The 19974-nt window shown below is 42.1% G+C and overlaps 1 protein-coding gene across 1 annotated transcript in view; it reads right to left on the minus strand.

The window, feature by feature from the left end:
- Nucleotides 1-19974, minus strand: part of LOC110377233 (fibrillin-2) — a 44036-nt gene that overhangs the window by 13625 nt on the left and 10437 nt on the right. The window contains exons 2-34 of the mRNA XM_064038927.1: nucleotides 18730-18902; nucleotides 16148-16230; nucleotides 15946-16062; nucleotides 15725-15829; nucleotides 15545-15652; nucleotides 15129-15307; nucleotides 14685-14846; nucleotides 14299-14386; nucleotides 13854-14009; nucleotides 13049-13229; nucleotides 12628-12765; nucleotides 12428-12544; nucleotides 11786-12002; nucleotides 11220-11430; nucleotides 11037-11141; nucleotides 10696-10955; nucleotides 10175-10358; nucleotides 9284-9391; nucleotides 8620-8789; nucleotides 8188-8320; nucleotides 7948-8109; nucleotides 7481-7812; nucleotides 7052-7202; nucleotides 4619-4771; nucleotides 3815-3995; nucleotides 3128-3320; nucleotides 2602-2775; nucleotides 2078-2244; nucleotides 1682-1821; nucleotides 1207-1323; nucleotides 949-1095; nucleotides 248-364; nucleotides 57-160 (exon numbers count right to left, since the gene is read on the minus strand). Coding sequence (XP_063894997.1) covers nucleotides 57-160; nucleotides 248-364; nucleotides 949-1095; nucleotides 1207-1323; nucleotides 1682-1821; nucleotides 2078-2244; nucleotides 2602-2775; nucleotides 3128-3320; nucleotides 3815-3995; nucleotides 4619-4771; nucleotides 7052-7202; nucleotides 7481-7812; nucleotides 7948-8109; nucleotides 8188-8320; nucleotides 8620-8789; nucleotides 9284-9391; nucleotides 10175-10358; nucleotides 10696-10955; nucleotides 11037-11141; nucleotides 11220-11430; nucleotides 11786-12002; nucleotides 12428-12544; nucleotides 12628-12765; nucleotides 13049-13229; nucleotides 13854-14009; nucleotides 14299-14386; nucleotides 14685-14846; nucleotides 15129-15307; nucleotides 15545-15652; nucleotides 15725-15829; nucleotides 15946-16062; nucleotides 16148-16230; nucleotides 18730-18902 — 5133 coding nt within the window. The remainder of the gene's footprint in view (nucleotides 1-56; nucleotides 161-247; nucleotides 365-948; nucleotides 1096-1206; nucleotides 1324-1681; nucleotides 1822-2077; nucleotides 2245-2601; nucleotides 2776-3127; nucleotides 3321-3814; nucleotides 3996-4618; nucleotides 4772-7051; nucleotides 7203-7480; nucleotides 7813-7947; nucleotides 8110-8187; nucleotides 8321-8619; nucleotides 8790-9283; nucleotides 9392-10174; nucleotides 10359-10695; nucleotides 10956-11036; nucleotides 11142-11219; nucleotides 11431-11785; nucleotides 12003-12427; nucleotides 12545-12627; nucleotides 12766-13048; nucleotides 13230-13853; nucleotides 14010-14298; nucleotides 14387-14684; nucleotides 14847-15128; nucleotides 15308-15544; nucleotides 15653-15724; nucleotides 15830-15945; nucleotides 16063-16147; nucleotides 16231-18729; nucleotides 18903-19974) is intronic.

Genomic DNA, 19974 nt, shown 5'->3' on the forward strand with positions numbered 1-19974 from the left:
TATAAATGCAGAATTCATTCTATAAAGGAAATATGTATCAGAGGCAAAATACTTACAGGTTCGAGAACAGGTTGATATCCGGGACCACCAGGACAAAGTTGTCTGTAAGCTTCCGAGCCAGGCTCAGGACATAAATCACAATAGTTGCCCCAAGCAGCACCTGCAATATAACAACAAAAAAAACATTCAGTATAAACCTTACATAATAATAATTGTATAGAAATATTTCTAATATAATAGCACTTACCAACGGAACAACAGCAAGCGGCCATGGTGCCATCTTCAGAGAGTTCATCACTATCGCGACAGTGTTCTGCGCCAGACTTCAGGTCCACTTTACCGTAGCATCGAGCCTTTCTTGAATCTAAAATCAGAAACAGACAAATAGAAATACCATCCCCATAACCGGATAAAATATAGCTTAACAGCCAGAGATAGTGTAGCTTTTCAACAGTAAATAATTTTTCAAATCGCTTCAGAACTTTCGAAGCCTGTAGAGCAAACAATTGAAAAAACCTTATCAGCTCAATTTACCGTGCTGGCACGACTGCGGCGACTTGCACTCGTCCACGTCCGTGCAGTTGCACCCGGGCATCACTATAGGAGCAGAACTCACCGTAGCAAGCGGTGCCGTCGGAGACGAGCTCGTAGTTGGGCGGGCAGCGGCAGATGTAGGAGCCCTGCGTGTTCACGCACTGCCCGTACTGGCACGACTGCGGCGACTTGCACTCGTCCACGTCCGTGCAGTTGCACCCGGGCATCACTATAGGAGCAGAACTCACCGTAGCAAGCGGTGCCGTCGGAGACGAGCTCGTAGTTGGGCGGGCAGCGGCAGATGTAGGAGCCCTGCGTGTTCACGCACTGCCCGTACTGGCACGACTGCGGCGACTTGCACTCGTCCACGTCCGTGCAGTTGCACCCGGGCATCACTATAGGAGCAGAACTCACCGTAGCAAGCGGTGCCGTCGGAGACGAGCTCGTAGTTGGGCGGGCAGCGGCAGATGTAGGAGCCCTGCGTGTTCACGCACTGCCCGTACTGGCACGACTGCGGCGACTTGCACTCGTCCACGTCCGTGCAGTTGAACCCGGGCATCACTGAGGAAAAAACAACTTATGTGTAGTAAAGTTATCACACAGACAGTTTTTCTCAAACTTAATTTCAACCATACCCCCCCAGACACAAGGTCCATTGTCGCATAAACTTACAGTCATCAATGCTGTCGGACTGGTATCCCTTGTCGCAGATGCACTTGAACATGCCGTATGTGTTGACGCAGCGCCCGAACACGCACACGTTGTCGAACGTCGCGCACTCGTCCATGTCTGTGGGAGGAGAAACAATAATCAGAATTTATTGCCTAATCTTCTCTTTATCCGAGTTGAGAGTTTACAAAAGCTTATTACAAATAGGTATATATATTTTTTTAATACAAAGAAATATAAATGAATAATATTTCATTTTATTTTAAACAAATTACAAAGATATAAGATGAAACATTTATACAATCTGTGGATATCGGGAAAGTTGGTTTTGTATGTGGTGTACCTACGTTGAGGAATGCGCAGTAATGGGTAACTAACATGTTGCTGTTGATAAAGAAAAACATTGTTTTGAATGGAAACTTTTTTTAATAGGGCCAGATTTTGCGCAAACTAAAGAGACACAAGTCTTATTACTTACCGAGACAAGATCTGCCATCAGGAGACTTAGTGAAGCCGACGTCACAATCACACTCGTAACCGCCAGGTGTGTTCGTGCAGTGACCGTTTTCACACAATGTTGGGTCGTTAGCGCACTCATCGATGTCCACGCAAGAATAACTAAATACAACAGAAAACAGTAGGTAATTTACTATTTTATTTTTAATCAAAGATACTAAATGAATGCAAGATAATAGAATAGATTTTTAAATATTTTTTAAATGAAATAATCAACTGACGGATACTGGCCATTCTCCTATACTTTTTGCTTAATTTTTCAAGTTTTGTTATCATCCACGTATAGTCATATGAGAAAGAATTTTTACTTTTTCATTCAAACTACTTTCATCATGCTAAAAACTTGGTTCCAACTCACCCATCGCCCTTATATCCAGTATCACACAGACACATGAATGACCCGTCAGTATTGGTGCACGTAGCGCGCGGATGACAGCCGCCGTTGTTGGTGAGGCACTCGTCGATGTCCTCGCACTCCGTGCCGTCGCCGCGCCAGCCGTCGCGGCAGCGGCATTGGAATGAACCCTGGGGACAAATTATGTTTGAGGGTGCGTCCTATGTGGGCGAATCAACGCCAATGTTAGGGTGAAGCCAATGAAGGCTGTACGCCGCACCACGCTACGGAGGCCACTTCAAAAGATATCGACTGCCTATTGTCATCGTGTCGTGCTGCTTTGCGTTCGCACAGCACACAGATTGTTAACATGGAATGCTCCGTATCCGGTAAGTGGTCTTTTAATTGGATCTATTGTAATATTGCATGTAATTTTATGTTATTTCAATTGGCAAACTTTTTAGACATATTGCAAGTTATCTTAAGAGCTCGGGGATTTCGATGGCTATAACAGCTGTATTGCTAAAAATTGAGGACTGAAGTCATACCGGCAGGTTGATGCAGTCGGCAGCAGGATGGCAGTCGCAGGTGCCGAGCTCGCACTCGTCGTCGTCGGTGCAGGCGGGGCCCTGCTCCGGCTTCACGCTGTAGCCGTCCGGACAGCGGCATACAAAGCTGCCGATCGTGTTGTGGCATTCACCAGCACCGCAGAGATCAGGCACCTAAAAAGAATTATACAAGGTGAAGGTCGATTTCCTCTGCTAAACAAAGGTTCTCCCCTAGCTCTTCGAAAATGCTGCTGTCCATCTCCGAGAATATCCTACTTGGTGTTGTGTGGTGATTACATCACCAATAGAATATTATTTCAGCAATTGGGCCAGAGCGATGTTGAGTTGTCCTTTTATGTGTATTAGGCTAGGTGTAGTGTGCGTTCAAATTAGGTTGCAGTCAGCACTTTGAACATCAAAACAAAAGGCAGCCCCCAAAACGCCCATCCTCCACCACTTCCAGGGAAAAAAGAAGTGGCACACCAAACTCCAGCAACATATATTTATCAGTTAGATTTATACATACATCAGCACACTCATCGATATCATGGCAGGTGGGTTTAGCGTCATCAGGCGAGGGCAGCAGGCCGTCAGTGCAGGTGCAGACGTATCCCCCGGGCGTGTTGCGGCACGTGCCGCCGCCGCAGGGCCGCGCGCCGCGCCCGCACTCGTCGATGTCGCGGCACGTGCGCCCGTCCGCGCGGAGGTGCCAGCCGTCTCTGCGGAACGGCGATCATGTTAGTGGCAATATGTCTCATGTCATCTTCGGCAACTTTGAATACCCATTTTAGCATCGTATGTCAATAAAAGAGTTCGATGTCAAAGTTAGAATAGCAAAACGATGCCAATCAACAATTTTTCAGTATGAAATTAAATTTGGCGTCTTTAATGTAAATGTTGTGTTAACCCTTAATTGGCATATGTATTAATTATAATAGAACCTAAGATTACTAATCATAGGTAAACCTCATTTAAAAAAAAGACACGGTAAATATCACTCAAAAAAATATTTCAAGTTAAAAATCTACTTCTACAAATCAATCGTCACATCATAACGACTCACCGCGTTTTGAAAAACCATGCATACAATAAGAAATGGAACTAACCTCGACTTACGTATTGCTATAGGTACTCTAATCCTACATAGAGACCATGTAAGCTGGCATAAAACTGTTTATAAAAGACTATATGAATTCTTATATTTCCAACTCACCTACAAGTACAATGATAAGACCCAGGCGTATTAACACACTCGTGCTGACACCTCGTGGGGTCCTCAGTGCACTCGTCAATGTCCTCGCAGTGCGACTTGACGGTCGACTGCGCGTAGCCCTCGTCGCATACACATTGGTATGTACCCATGAGGTTCTCGCAGGCACCGTTGCTGCAAATTCCTGTGGAATTTAGAATAGTTATAATTGCTAACTTGTTATTTTGCTATTTATTGGAATATTTTTTTTTAATTGCCAAAATCAAATAGAAATTTCATGTTTAGAAATAAGATTGACTCAGGTGTCCATAGTTGGACAACCACTAAGCAGATCCTACATGTAATTATTATTATTTTGAATTTGAATTTCAAGCGATTTTGCGTTGTCTCAAAGACTAAAAGATATTTTGATTTCAGAAAAATGGTAATTCATCGGTTGATAGTTGCTAATGCTGATACACTTGACCTTTACTAACCCTCTATTCTTCTTACAGTATTTGACTTAATTTAAAGGCTGCTCACAACCTGCTTTAGATATGTATGCAGTCTCCACCACCCTTTTCACACCTCTGCCACCGCTGACACCTTTCAACAGTTTCTACGTCACCTATAAGCTTAACTCATGAAAAAGAAGGTCGCTCCTTGTAAAGCACTGGTACTCAGCTACATCCGGTTAGACTGGAAACCGACCCCAACATACCAACCATACCAACTTGGGAAAAGGCTCGGAAGAATCTACCTAGATAGATAGATGAAGGGAGATATCTATCTAGATAGATAGATAGATAAAAAGAAGGTGCAACTGACCCGAGGTGATGGAGCACTCGTCGACGTCCTTGCAGGAGAGGCGGTCGGGCGCCAGCTCCATGCCGGCGCCGCACTCGCAGCGGAACGAGCCCGCCGTGTTCACGCAGCGCCCGCCGCGGCACAGCGCGCGGTTCTCCAAGCACTCGTCTATGTCTGCGGGGGAAATAAAATACATCAATAAAATGCTATTAGGTTGCAAATAAGGCTTATGGAGCTTTAGGTATTATTTTCTGTACCCAGCAAAATAACAACAATGTTTGCTAAGCACATTAATCTTTATAATGTTGTCGTGGCTGTCATATCAATGACGAACCTAGCAAAAGTCGTTATAATGTTCAAACGCACATAACTTTAGCGCACTTAGTGTTATTAGTTCCTATTTAAACGTCCGACTTGCACATGGCCGGTTTTTTGAAGTTGATATGAATAGGGTAGATCTTGATGACGTAAACTCTTGTATTTCATTAGTAACGCACTGGTTCAAAACCAAATGTATCAAATTTGCTTTGCCTAACGTAAAAAATCTCGGTCCCAGTGAAATTTTACAATGAGGAAATTGAAACGGTCCAAGTTACTACTTTTTATGAACTCTCTTTTGTACTCCTTATGTACTCTCTTATTAATCTCTTATGTACTCTCTTATATACTCTCTTATGTAGTCTCTTATGTAATTACTTATATACTCCTCTTATGTACTCTCTTATGTAGTCTCTTATGTACTTACTTATATACTCCTCTTATGTACTCCCCTTATGTACTCCTCTTATGTACTCTCTTATGTACTCTGTTATTACTCTCTTATGTACTCTCTTATATACTCCTCTTATGTACTCCCCTTATGTACTCCTCGTATGTACTCTCCTTTGTACTCCTCGTATGTACTCTCTTATATACTCCTCTTATGTACTCCCCTTATGTACTCCTCGTATGTACTCTCTTATGTACTCCTCGTATGTACTCTCTTATATACTCTCTTATGTACTCTCTTATACAGGGTTATTGGTAAATCACTAACAACCTTGCAGGACTGTATTACTAACGTCATAAACTAAAACTTTTGTTCTATGACTTTTTATAAAACATAATACATTTGCCAAAAACAAACCTACAAGATTTCATTGGTCTATCTAACACATTTCAACTCTATTTTGCTATAGTGATAAAATTTTTTACCCACCCCTACCATTTCTTTACCAACTAAAGGCCCGATCGAGACCAGTCGAGCGATTAGTCGACCTTAGAGTGTGCGGACGAGTCGAGATTATCACTCATTACAATAAATTCGTTTGGTGAGGGGGTTGCATTTTTAGAATGAATGCAAGATCTTTACCTACCCTACGCCTCCCGCGCACTATTCTCGTACCTAGTCATACTTTTGAATTGGTAACTCGCTACGCTACGATTTCCCGCCTTTTTACGAACAGGTCAAATAAAAGAAAAACAAAATATCGTCTCCTTCACGACTGTGTGCCTCGGAGGACGATCGCTATCCCTGATGGCATGCCAGAATTGCCCGTAATCTCGTAACCGCTGTGTGGCGGCTAGCACTTGTTACTCAGCTAGGTGTAGGGATGTTAGGGAATCGTATGGCGTATTGGCGACAGGCTTCCGAAACATTGTCTTCACACCTAGCCAGCATTCGCACCATTTCCGTGTACTCGACATTTGAATATCGATACGCCATATTGTAAAGATAATTAAATTCGCACCACCGAATTTCGCTACAAGGACACGTATGAGGCGACGCGGGCGCATAAAAACGACTGACGGCCGCTCGTAAATAGGTCAACCCCCCCCCGCTCCCCTCCGCTGTCTTTTGCACTACTGTTTACTGTGCTTCGCCTAGACTTCGTAACTTTTAGAGCGTACACTTGAAATATTTTAATTTTTGTGTGAAAATTTTGATGAACTAAAATCTGAGAATTATTAAAAGTCATAGAACAAAAGTTTTAGTTTATGATATTAGTAATATGGTCCTGAGAGGTTGTTAGTGTTTTACCTATAACCCTCTATACTCCTCTTATATACTCCTCTTATGTACTCTTTTATGTACTCCTCTTATGTACTCTCTTAATAATATGAGAAAATATCGAAACACCAATGAAATAAGGAAGAAACAAATCGCGAGTATGATACCACATACGACACCAGTATGTAATTCTGTTAATCTGATCTACAGTTAGAAAGTATTACATTTTTATTGGAATACTAGCTTCTGCCAGCGGTTTCACCCGGATCCCGTGGGAACCTCTGCACGAACCTGGATAAAAAGCCTAAAGCCTTCCTCGATAAATGGGCTATCTAACACCGAAAGAATTGTTCAAATCGGACCAGTAGTTCCTGAGATTAGCGCGTTCAAACAAACAAACTCTTCAGCTTTATAATATTAGTATAGATTAGATAGAAACAAGTCAAACTTTGGCATGTACTTACCGACACAAACTTTAGAGAAGTCATCAGCCTTGTGCCCGGGATGGCAGGTGCAGGAGAAGCTGCCGTCAGTGTTGCGGCAGTCGCCGGCGCCGCACACGCCGTCCACTATCTCGCACTCGTTCACGTCAACACACGTGTGGTTCTTCGAGTCCTGGGGGGAGAATCGACAATTAACATAAGCAAAAACCTTCTCCTAAGTCTCAAAAGTTCTATGCTAAAACCGACAGCAAAATCCGTTCATCCAAACATGAGATAAACGCGCAAACATACAAGTATTTACATACAGGCTAAGAACCTCGCTTTTTAAAAGTCGTGTTAAAAGAAATTCTCATCATTTTGGTTTTCGATAATTTCTTTTTGACACAAGTCTGCGTGTTGTTTGAAGCTAACTTAAAAAAAAATACAATGTTTTTTAAGAAGTTCACAAACCTTTTCATAACCGGGGAAGCAGTCACACGTGAAGGTTCCAACAAGATTCCTGCAGCGTCCATGTCCACACAGACCAGGGAAGGCCGCGCACTCATTGACTTCCATCTGGCCAGGGATGAGCCCCGGAGTTTTGTGCCAGCTGTCTCCAGTGACGTTCCCCCAGTTGTCTCCCCCGCCGTGTCCCCAGTCGTAGTCGCTGCCGTCGCCACCACCGTGACTGCCGTCCCCCCATATGCCAGTGCCGTTACCGGAGGGATCGCCGGGACGGTCCCAGACGGTGGGCGGGTGACCCGTGCCTTCGGAGATGCAAAGATTGCGGTAGGAATCCGTTCCTGTGAGGACAATAAATTGGATTTCAAAAAATATAGATTAAAAATGCCCGCAATTTCAGCAGCAAGTTTCTTTTTGTTGAGAAAAGCAAAATTTTCAGCTTTTTTATATATGTTGTATCGAATTAGTCTACTTACCCTTCTTAGGACAAGGTTCGCATCGTCCATCGCCCCAGGCTTTCCCGAGAGACGAACAACAACAAACCGCTCGTAACACTTCAATCTGGAGAGGGTTGGAACAACGCCCGCCGATGAAGTCTGTGTAGCAGTATTCACGACGAGTGTCCACGCATCGGTTTCCTAAGCAAAGAAAGAAGTATTAGTACCATTTTTTATTTATATTATGTACGTCAAATAGGCCATATAACAGTAAATTACCTGTAGTATCAAGCGCTAAACCAGGTGGACATTCACATTTGTAAGAGCCATCAGTGTTAACACAATTACCACCGATGCACAGCTCTGAATCTAGCTGGCACTCGTCCACGTCACGACATGTAGCACCGTCCAACTGTGAATGTAAAGGGTAAATACATACATAAATTCCCAAAAAGGTTTTTAAAGATGATACGAACATTTTTATAGGCTTACTAAAGGTCGACAATGAGTCAAGAGCAATAGGTGTGACAGTCAAAATTGTAAATAACTATTTATTGATTTTTATTCTGTATGATGGATTATTAAGACTTATTTTACCTAGGACCAAAGTGTCGCCTGTAAAAAAGCTTTGAAGAAATATTTCATTGGCTTGACGGAAAATACTGGCAAAACTTCCGGAGTTGGAGCAGAAAGTTTTAAAGAAGGACCTACCTTAGCGAATCCCTTAGGACAGGGGCAGTGGTCGGGGTCGCAGGGCTCGCAGGGCGACCCCCACGCCAGCCCCACGCTGCAGCAGCACTCCTGCCGCAGCAGCGGCCGCAGCGCCGCCGCCTCGCACTGCCCGTCCACCACGCGCCGCCAGCACGACCCGCGACGGTTGTCTGCATAATACAGATACAGTTAATCACTTTTTTTCAGATTAAATCAGTCATTTGAAGCCTGGCAAGTGTGCAGTAGATAGAAAGAACGAAGCCTATAACATGTCCTTTCAAAAGTTATTTCAACGCCAGCTACATGATGCTGGGCCGATTCGTAGAACTTGGTTGTAGACTTGATCCGTACCAAAGATCGATTAACACAATCAACAAAAGTCTCCTTCTAGCTTTACGAACGTGGCAAGTCAAAGTCAAAGTCAAAGTCAAATCATTTATTTCACTTAGGTTTTCACAAGCACTTATGAACGTCAAAAAATATAAATAAAGTTGATTCTAGTTGCCCATTCCAAAAAAGTCCGTAATGAAGGCAAGACTTTTGGTATTTTTTTCTATAACTGTCTTTGCTGATTTTACCTATCATAGAAAATAACTACCTCAAGCATTAGGACAAAAACTATCTTCAAATTATTTATTGTCTTGTTCGACAAATATAAACTTACCGATACAATGCTGAGCGGTGGCATCGAGAACGAATCCGTTTTCACACTCGCACTCGTAGCTGCCGTGCGAGTTGATGCAGCGCCCGTTATCGCACGGGTTCGATTGTTCTGCAAAACCACACAACTATTTAAACCAGCTGTGCAAAAAGGTGGTACAAGTAGGATGTAAGTTATTTAGTTAAAATTTTAAGTACATAAAAATATTTGAAAAAATATTCAAAGGCTCAATAAAAAGAGATATAAAAGTTGTTGACTGTTTTCAGTTGCTACCAACGTAGTAGTCGTAGAAGTCGCTAATTAATTATTTTTACATAAAATTATTTTAATGGTCGCTGCACACAGCGGGCGGGGCGCGACGGGACGGGACGGCGACGCGACGCTGAGCAGTTGTAATGTACTAGATATTACGGAGGCCGCCACACAGACCCGTCCCGCTCGGCGCGACGCGACGCGACGATCTAGTACATTGTGTCACGTCGCCGTCCCGTCCCGCCGCGCCGCGCCCGCTGTGTGCAGAGACCATTAACAAGAAAAATCAATTTGTAGTGTATTTTAACAATTACAACTTTTGGGAAAAATAAGTTAATCCAGTCGAAAATATATATGTAGGTACAAAACAAGTTATTTTCAAATGATTGTGCATTCCATAACATTTTGTGCCCATCACGGCCAATAACCTAATTTTAATAAAAATTAATCACATGAATAATAATAATAAAAATCAAGCAGTGCAATGAGATCGAATTGCGTGAAATTAATGTTCTATTAAGATATCAGGATCCATACAACGGATGGTAGGTGACCAAGCTCGGATGTTGGTCAGATGATGCTAGTCCGAGGTTAGATGTCTGGATGGCACGTGATGAAGGCTTGTCAGACAAGGGTCGTAACCTGTTCCGATGGGGATCAGAGAGGGGATGTCCCCGCGGTCGTATTCCCTGAGGCGGAAAAGAGTCTCACCCTCGCACTCGTCTATGTCGCGGCAGATCTGCTCGTCCGGCTCGTGCCGCGTGCCCGCCGGACACACGCACGAGAAGCTGCCCGGAGTGTTGCGGCACTGCCCGCCCGTGCAGTACTGGAACAACACCGGATCTTACTACCTACCTACCTCACCACAGTATGATAAAAGATAAAAAGTCATTTAGACTGCAAATCAGCACTTTTTGTAGGTCAAATTTACAAAAGACAGTCCCCAAAATGTCCGCCCTTCACCCTTTCTTATGTTTCTTTGCTGGGAAGAAGAAGCGGTGGAACAAACTCCCCAGCGAAACAATTCTGTCTATATGGTTTGAAGAACCGTTGATATACAAAAAAAAAATTTAATCATTTTGGCTCATCTGTTCAGAAGTCGACCGCCTTCAAACCACCCAAACATTTGACAAAAACTTATGAGCTTCCAACTCTATACTCACAGACTGATGCATATCACATTCATCAATATCCCTGCAGATGCCATCAGCGTCGGGATGGAAGCCAGGGTCACAGATGCACTTGTACCCCGGCTCCAGGTTCTCGCAGGTGCCGTGCGGACAGATGCCGGGGATCATGGTGCACTCGTTAATGTCGGCACCTCCGTTGTCTTTGCTGGAGCCTTCGGGGCAGAGGATGTCGTACTCCTTGCTTCCACGTTCAGGACACGCTTTGCAAGCCACACCCCAGCCTAAGTGGAGTCCTGAAATACAAAACAAAATTTAAATATTCCTTTTTTAATAATGCAAACAATTGAGGTAAGAAAACATAGACGAAAACGCACCTTTACTTGAACTGCAACAGCATTGAGACCTAGTTACTGGATTCTGTCCGGGCAGTGTACAATGTCCTTCTTCGTATTTCTCGTAACACAAGTCTTGTACCTCGTCTGGGAAAACAAAATACTTTGTAGCACACACTTGGTATATGGGTCAAGTAAATTATGTAAATTCGTTAGTTAACTTACCAAGACAAGTCCTGCCATCATTGCTGAGAGTGAATCCAGGCAGACACTCGCATCTGAAGGATCCAGGAGTGTTGTGGCAGCGTCCATTCCTACAGACGCGTTGTTCCGAACACTCGTTGACGTCCACACAGGCGCCGCGGTCAGGCGTGGGTCTGTAGCCAGCTTCACACACGCACTGGAACGAACCTTCGCTGTTCACGCAGCGACCTCCCTAAGAAACAAAACAAAATTAAAAAAAATATGAGCGGTCCATCAATATTACCCTGTGGAACACCCCTATAAATACTGACATCTTTCTAACAGAACTGTGGATATTTTTGTTTTTTTACATAAAGACATTTAATATGATCTATTCACGCATTTTAGGACAACATTATTTACTTTTTTGAAGTTTAAAGATAAGTTTAACTACATATCAACAGTATCAAAAGCTTCTCTTAACACCATTTATTTCAGAACAGAGGTTTTGAGTCATAAGATCTCGGATATTTGTGCAGTGTTACAAATGGTTTTACTCATTGAAATACTATACTCTTTCCATTCTACCCTCTAAAAACAATACCAACCTGACAAACACTCTTATCGGCACACTCATCGATATCGGTGCAGTATCCTCCGGCGGAGATATGGAAGCCGTGCTCGCAGTCGCAGTCGTACCCGCCGGGCGAGTTGCGGCAGCGGCCGCGGCGGCACACGCGCGGGTTGTCGCGGCACTCGTCCACGTCGCGGCATGCGTGCCCTGTTTCTGTGGACTCGTAGCCGGGATTGCATACGCACTCGTAACTGGGGAAAAATTATGATTTTTGTCTCAAATTATATTAACCGGAACAGCGACTACAAAAAAAAAACATCGGAAACCTCCTCTTTTTTTTTGGGTAGTCGGTTAAAAAGTAAGAAATCCATCTTTTAGATTAACTAAAAATATCGGACCCATATTTTTTATTTCCTCTCAGAAACTAGTACCTAACAAGAAAGATGGAACCTGGTTAAGTTTTATGTTACGTCACTTTTAAGTAAAAATGTATATAACAGTGACGTCACAGGCACCCAGTTCTGTTTTTTTTTCATGTTTTTAAAAAGAAACCAATTAGTGTATCTAATATTTCTTTTGTGCCTAGAAGACACACTTATCTTTTATCTCCTACGTATCTACTGGATGAAATTGCCAATGTACAAATTGATAGTTTCATCTATGTATCTATTCTTACCCTCCATCACTGTTCCTACAAACTCCATTAGTACACATGCCTCCATGCGTCGATTCACATTCGTTTTTGTCGCTGCATCTCAAACCTCCTTCAATCGGGTCGAAGCCGGGCGGACACCTGCTCAAACAACATTCACATTTCATTTGACAACAGTTACTTTAATATTTAATTAGATTAATATGATCTAGTTAATTTCCGACCTGCAGTCAAATCCGCCGGGCCTGTTGATGCAAGATCCTCCTTTACAGTATTCGAGAGCACATTCGTCGATATCGATACATGTTGGGTTGCCGTCTTGTACCACTGATTCAGCGCCGTCCCAACAGTCACATTGATACCTGGCAAACAAAAAACTATGTATTAATTTTGATCAGATATAACTAAATTGAATTTTAAACACATAAAAATTATATTTGGCTCGGGGAGAACTTTTAATTTTTTAGAAGGTCTTTGGAATCTGAAATGGTGCCTCGGGCATAAGCAGACAGGGGATCAATTTCACTAAAACCATGGGTACACTTTTGCATGTTTGCATGTTTTCCGCTGTTTCATTTATTACATTATACACACAGTTTTACAATGGATTTCAAATTAGTTAAAGAAAGTATTTCGTCATCTCACCCAATATCCTTATCCACACAAGTTCCAAGCCCACAGATGCCGTTCCTAAGCATGCACTCGTTGATCTTCGCGATGGCGGGCGGCTCGTAGCTGCCGCCGCCGCCGTCGTCGGCGCCGCCCGTCACGTTGCGGCGCCAGTTCGGCGGGATCGCGCCGCCGCCGCACAGGTGTGTCCATTCCGCTGGGAAACGGAACACGTGGTTAGTCTAGATTTCTTGGCCAATGTTAGTTAATTCATTTAGGTCTTTACAAACACTGATGTATGTCAAAACTAGCTTCTGCCAGCGGTTGCACCCGCATCCCGTGGGAACTACTTCCCGTACTGGGATAAAAAGTAGCCTATAGCCTAGAAATTTTCAAATCGGATCAGTAGTTCCTGAGATTAGCGCGTTCAAACAAACAAACAAACTCTTCAGCTTTATAATATTAGTATAGATTACTAACTTAGGGAGAGATGGACAATTGTTTTGCACGTTTATGGAATTTAAGACCATTATTTCTGAATGGAACCATAATTTTACAATGATTTGGAGATCAAGATAGATATTTTACACTACTTGACTTCTTTATGTTTCAAAAGATATAAAATTAATTCAGTCCCTGATGTTTTCTTCACACACGCACACATGGAGTTTCTTGCCGGTTCTGCTCCATGAGACCAACTCTTTGGAACCGTGCAACTAGTTTGACGTTTCGAAAGAGATTTACAGGCCTATTTGAAATAAAAAAAAATAACTTTGCCTTGACTTTGACACAGAAAATGATGCAATTGACCTTCATATATTGTCCATAAGAGACTACTCACTGGATCCCCTGGGCGGGCAGGGCGTGCACAGGTCCCCCCAGGCGCGGCCCATGTTGTACCCGCAGCAGCAGTCGCGGTTGGACAGCGGCATCGGCAGCCGGTCCGCGCACTCGCCCGTGTCGCTCATGTACGTGAAGCAGCTGCCCACTCGACCGTCTGTTGGAAAAATTACATAATTTATTATAATAAAGCTGAAATTCTAAAGTTTATGGTACAGTGGTTTGGTCAAAAAATACCCTTCATAGTCTTGAGTCTTCTTGCCAGAAGAAATGAACGACGAAATACCCTAACAATGCATAGGTATGCCGAACATGCTTGAGACAACCACATCTGTATAAATATTGCATAGGCAATAAGTGTTGCTATGTTGGCACCAGCTCAAAAACCAAGACAGAATATTTAGTTACACTAACTGGTGGGTCTTTTTCCAATGGGTGCAACTTACCTATACAGAACTTCTTGTCCGGACTGGGAATGAAGTGAGGGTTGCATAGACAGTAGTAGTCGCCTTCAGTGTTCACACATTTGCCGTTCTGTTAAAAGATTTATATTATTACAAACATCGATCTGTAACATAAATAACAACTACAAACACTTCTACAATCAATACATCTAATCTAATGTTATTACATCAGATTTTCTTACCCATTCATCACTCACCATTTGAAGCTTATAAAACATACACATACAGTTATAAATTATGACACCTTATGGTGATCCAAGTTCCAGTGCAAAGTGACAGATTCTTGTTATCTCCACTGAAATCTGGACCACTATAACATGTGATAATATGACCCCAGACACACAAATAATGGAAGAAGTGATACTTACAGGACAAATATCGGGGTCCTCGCACTCGTCAATATCTTCGCAGTTGTTAGTGACCCGATGTCGCCTCTGTCCCGGCGGACACTCGCACGAGAACGAACCGATCGAGTTGATACATTTACCGCCCTGACATAGACCGGGCACTGCTGCACATTCGTCTATGTCCTGCGCGAAAAAATACACAATTATTAAAAAAAAAAAACTACGCATCCTTCAATGATTCGGAGTCAGCAATAGAGCAGAGGATAGGAGGACCCCTTATATTTAAGACTGATCCAATACAGATTAGCTGGTAGCAGAATAATTTTAGATAAGCTACATTAACACAGTGAGACACAAGATTAAAAAGTAGCGTGTAAACGCAAAATTCGTGATTGGGATGAGGTGGCTTCATAGACTTCAGAAAAGACAAAATGAAGTCAAAGTAAAACGGCACAGTTTCCTAACCTGACACTCCTTGGTCGCCAAGTTCCTCAAGTGTCCCTGTGGACAGTCGAGATCTCCGCAACGTTCGCAAGGATGTCCCCAGGCCACTCCCACGGTGGCACAGCACAGCTGCTTGGTGCACACCACGCCTTCCAGCGCGCCCGTGCACAGTGCGCCGCGAGTGTCCGTGTAACAAGGACCTACAAGGGAAAACCATATGTATGGATGTTGCATGACCTTGGTCACATTTGGGTAAAACTTCTAGGTTAATTTCAATCCAGAAGCTATGGCAAAGAGATGTAATCTCAGCTTAACTGACTTACAAAATGAAGGTTTCGGTTGTGACAGAATTTTATCAAAAACAATGTGAAGAACAAACAAGTATGCAGCTTGCAACCTTCACTTAACAAATGAATCGATTGAGACTATCAACTTACCAGTTCGCCTATCGATCTCGCACCTCGTCCCTGACAGTCCGTGGAAACAGACACACCTGTCCGGCGCTATACATCGACCGCCGTGCAAACATGGCTCCCTACATATAGCTAAAACAAACATGTAATTAATAAATATATTTTCAAATTCACAAAAGGATCATATCTCAATACAAAACTTACGTTCAGTACAAAATTCTCCGCTCCAACCAGGTGCGCAGGAGCAAGTACCGTTCGAACACGTGCCGCCGTTCATACAGATACGACGACAGCCGCCCGGCGTCCGTACTGCAAGCAAATAACTTAGCTTCAAACCAAATTTACTAGAAATTCCAAAGACTGTATTACCCCTATAAGAATTAGCCCATCTTCCTTAAAATATTATTTTTGGTGTTTTTTCTTACCAGGATACGGATAGAGCCCGCCGCCGCCGCAAGAGGGCGCTTCTACGCCACTGGCACATCGACACATGTTTGGAGCCACACAGGCTCCGGGGGAGCCGCAGTCAGGGCGGCATACAGCTGAAAATTACATCACAGTTGAAACCACTTTCAAACAAAATGAGGAAAGAAGATCTGAGATGACAATGAATGTACATGTACTTACGGACTATACAAAGTAAAGAATTCGGCCTGGACGTCCATCCGGGACAGCAATGCGTGCTGTTACGAGATCGGCATACGTGGGGGCTGCAACAAACAATGGAGGTTAATTCCAATTGAAAACACTTTATGTAAAAACCTAAATCACCTTGTAACATGGTGACCCACAAATCCGCAGCATTACCTTGTACTGCAAAGCTTTACTACAAAATACCCGTAGCACGGAGGCCACCAAGAATTCCATAAAATATTAGCTTTGCATCAACAATGCAGATGACGAGCTACGAGCAGCGCTCATTAAACTCAGACAGGTGTTGTTTGAATCTGATTTATTAGCCATCGTAAACACGTCCGAAGCTTCGACATTTTATGGCAACTAATAAGTTTTTCCTATGCCACTGTCCAGATGCTATTTTAATATTTTGTCACATTTCATACTTTGTATTCTACTTATTTCTTAACATGAAGAGGGATTCTCTGATTCAGTCTCTGAACTTCAGGGGTTAAAGGGGTACAAGCTTCTTTTTATATCACTCTTTACCTATGAATTTGATAAAACAGAACATATGATACCCACCCACCGACTCGCTTTGCAGCAGCTGCCATAGGACTTCGTATGGTCCTTTTATGCGCAAAACGATAATTAAGACTGTAAACAAGTATTATTGCCACCAACAATAGGTACATAGTTTTTGGAGATACTGTAGCTGTATTGAATGACAAATTCATTGTCGTCGGTCAATTAACACTTAGCAACAAAAAGTGTGTTAGCAACAATTACGCAAGACTCGTAAGCTCCTCTTATGAGCGATGATCCCAGTAACCTTGCTCCACGTCCAACCGTATCTAAGTTGTACCAAATAGATTCTACTCGCTTGGTTAAACTAATTTGTTCTAGGGTCAGAGAGTATCGCGAGTCCTTACACAGAAAACCTTGTATCGAAATCGAGATTTAGTGCAGCACTGCACTTAATTATATTATCACTGTTTTGCTAAATATTTGCTTATCATTCAAGAGCATTGCGGTCAATTAAACAATTAAGTATTAATAATAGATTGACTTATATTTCGCGCTTTTTATATCTATGGGATGTTGGCAGGTATTATTATTAAAATAAGATAAAGCCGTTCCGGAGTCAAGTCAGAATCAGTTTTAATAGTGTCATAACTATGCTGTGTTCATGTTAAATAGTATTGTTATTTGCGTGGTGACCATAGTAAGTGATAATTACATCATCATCAAGTCATAATATTATCACAGCAATACTAATATAGTAATCTATTAATCAATAATTTATAATCTTCGCATCGATAATGTAATTTATCCATTCATTATCCTTTCAGTGACCTTTGCTTATGTCATTCCCTGTTTTTGTAACATTTGCATTAAACATAACAATTTTTGATTGTTATAAATTACAATACATAAATCGATTAAAATTGCAGTAGCTCTAAGTTCAAGTTGTGATTCAGCATCGACTACTTTTTCGTCTCTGTTGCCATTTAAATGTTCTAAAGCAAGATTTATTGCATCACCGAATTTGGTTGTATCAGTATCATCCTTGCATTCGTTGATTGCATCCACGACCTTGGTTGGTAAACCCGCTTCGTCATAACCTGTCCCAGTGAACCAGTCGTCGGTTCCGCTATTGCCCTCTGCCCGACTCCCGAAATTATAAGCGTGAAAATCACCTACGCGCCGCCGCCCACGGTAAGAGTACTACACATGTATCATGTTACTAGGTTCAGCAAATTGTTGAAAAAATGTCATTGTGTATTGTTGTATCGTAATACCTATATTGCTGAAAAGATGTGGAATTTCTAAAATGTGTATACCCGGGAAAGTGCCGTCGAATTCCAAGGCCAGATGCGGATTTCACTTCCTAAGGACATCGAAACCGTATCATGTGACACGGTTTTCAAAAGCATGTATTTGCATTCAAAAGTATATTGTATAAACTTTGACATGATGCGACATTCTGGATAGCGAAGGATCCGGGATGGTAATAAAGTGCAGTTAATGAATCTATAGGATTTAAGACTGGACCTCACAGTTAGCCAGAGAACAAGCTTACAAGCAACAACAGTGAGCGATATATGTAAGTAAAACGTGTAGAGCTTAAAGATGGGAATAGTGCATACGATTATAAAACCGTACGGTGTGAACTAGCAAGATTTGTATCATCGCGTCAGTCGCATGCACTTCACGTACGCTTCCAAGGAACGAAGAACGATGCACCTCCGATTAAAATGTATTTACAACACATTCTTTTACTTTGATAGTTGACGCGATTCATTTTTCGGATCATCACATTTTAAGGCCGTCAAGTATTATGAATTTAGGACATTTATTTACTTAGAACTTCCCATTCGTCACCATTACTATTAACATAAGTAATTATCCCTGAACATAGTCATATCATTACTACTGCTTATACTTTCTACCTGCCCCAAAAGCTTTATCAAGGATCATCATGTTCTCCATTGCTTAATAGAGCTTTTACCTCTTTCCAATTTTCGCACACCTCAATTTCATTAAAATCTTAAAGTTCTAGATAGTTTGTAGATAACATGAATATTTCTTACCCTACGAAATGGTTAGGCTTGCGCTCTGAGAGAGTGCGCGGCGCGCGGGGCCACAGGCGCGGCGGCCGCGTCGGCTGCGGCGCGCGCGCATCCGCCGCGGCCACGTGAGCGCATGCGCACACCACCGCCACCGCCGCCACCAGCCGCCACATTGTCATCTTGGAACCATCACCCTGGAACAACACCAACTATATGTAGAAATAGAAATCATTTATTTGCAAAAAATGTATGTTACAGATATGACAAAGTATTCAACCCAGCAGACTTTTTTGTGGAGCACGTTTCATTGTTAAAAGGAAAGGTTTGACAGGAAAGGACGGTATTCGGCTTAAGTCTCTGTTGTTGCACTTGTTTTAAACGCAGGAGGTGTTAAACAAACATCAACAAGATGCCTTGCATCTTTCAAATTGAAAATCTTTATACTATGCTATTTTCGGATCCTAGGAGCACATAACACATTTTGTGTCACAAAATGAATAAAACTATTAATTTGAACATTATAAACAACATACGCGAACATTCCAAGACAAACTGCTTTAAAGAGATCTAAATTAATAGGGATATAAAAATAATTTTAAACTGTTAGTTTGTACTTGAGATAAAACTGAAAAGGCTATGAATGAACAACCGTTATCATAATATTTAGTTCATAACAAAAATAGTTTCGAATGATTATACGGATTCTATCGCCACGTAATACTACACGCGAATAAAAAACAAGATAACCGTAATACAGAATAAGATATCTCAACAAACATTAGTTATTGGCAACAAATATATAAATAGTTATATAACTCATAATAAAATTGTCGAGCCGCAATACAGTAACCTTATAAAATCTTAATAAATAAACATTAATTGGGGCAAAGATTACGCGGTGAACATTCTTATCTACAACTGCATTGATAATTGAATGTTTACACAATAAAAGCTCATTCTGATGTCAGTGCCAAAAACATTTTAGATACTACAAACGCTATCTGAAAGCTAAATGATAAACGCCTTATAAAATTGGGTCTTCGCGTATGTTTGGTAGGTCTTTAACAGTTTTAGTGTTGTAAGTACAAGAACAATTTCGGCATGTACATGAACAGTGTACACTGTACATATGTGAATGTTAGGGTATCTACACGTCAAACGTATCTGATATAAGCTTGAATGAAACTCTTGGTTGTCTTGGTTAGGTGGAGTACAGAAGATTAACCTCAAACACAAAATCTATAGAGCTATTTCATTGTTCAACAA

This window comes from Helicoverpa armigera, chromosome 17 (genome assembly GCF_030705265.1).
Source record: "Helicoverpa armigera isolate CAAS_96S chromosome 17, ASM3070526v1, whole genome shotgun sequence".
Classification (NCBI taxonomy): domain Eukaryota; kingdom Metazoa; phylum Arthropoda; class Insecta; order Lepidoptera; family Noctuidae; genus Helicoverpa; species Helicoverpa armigera.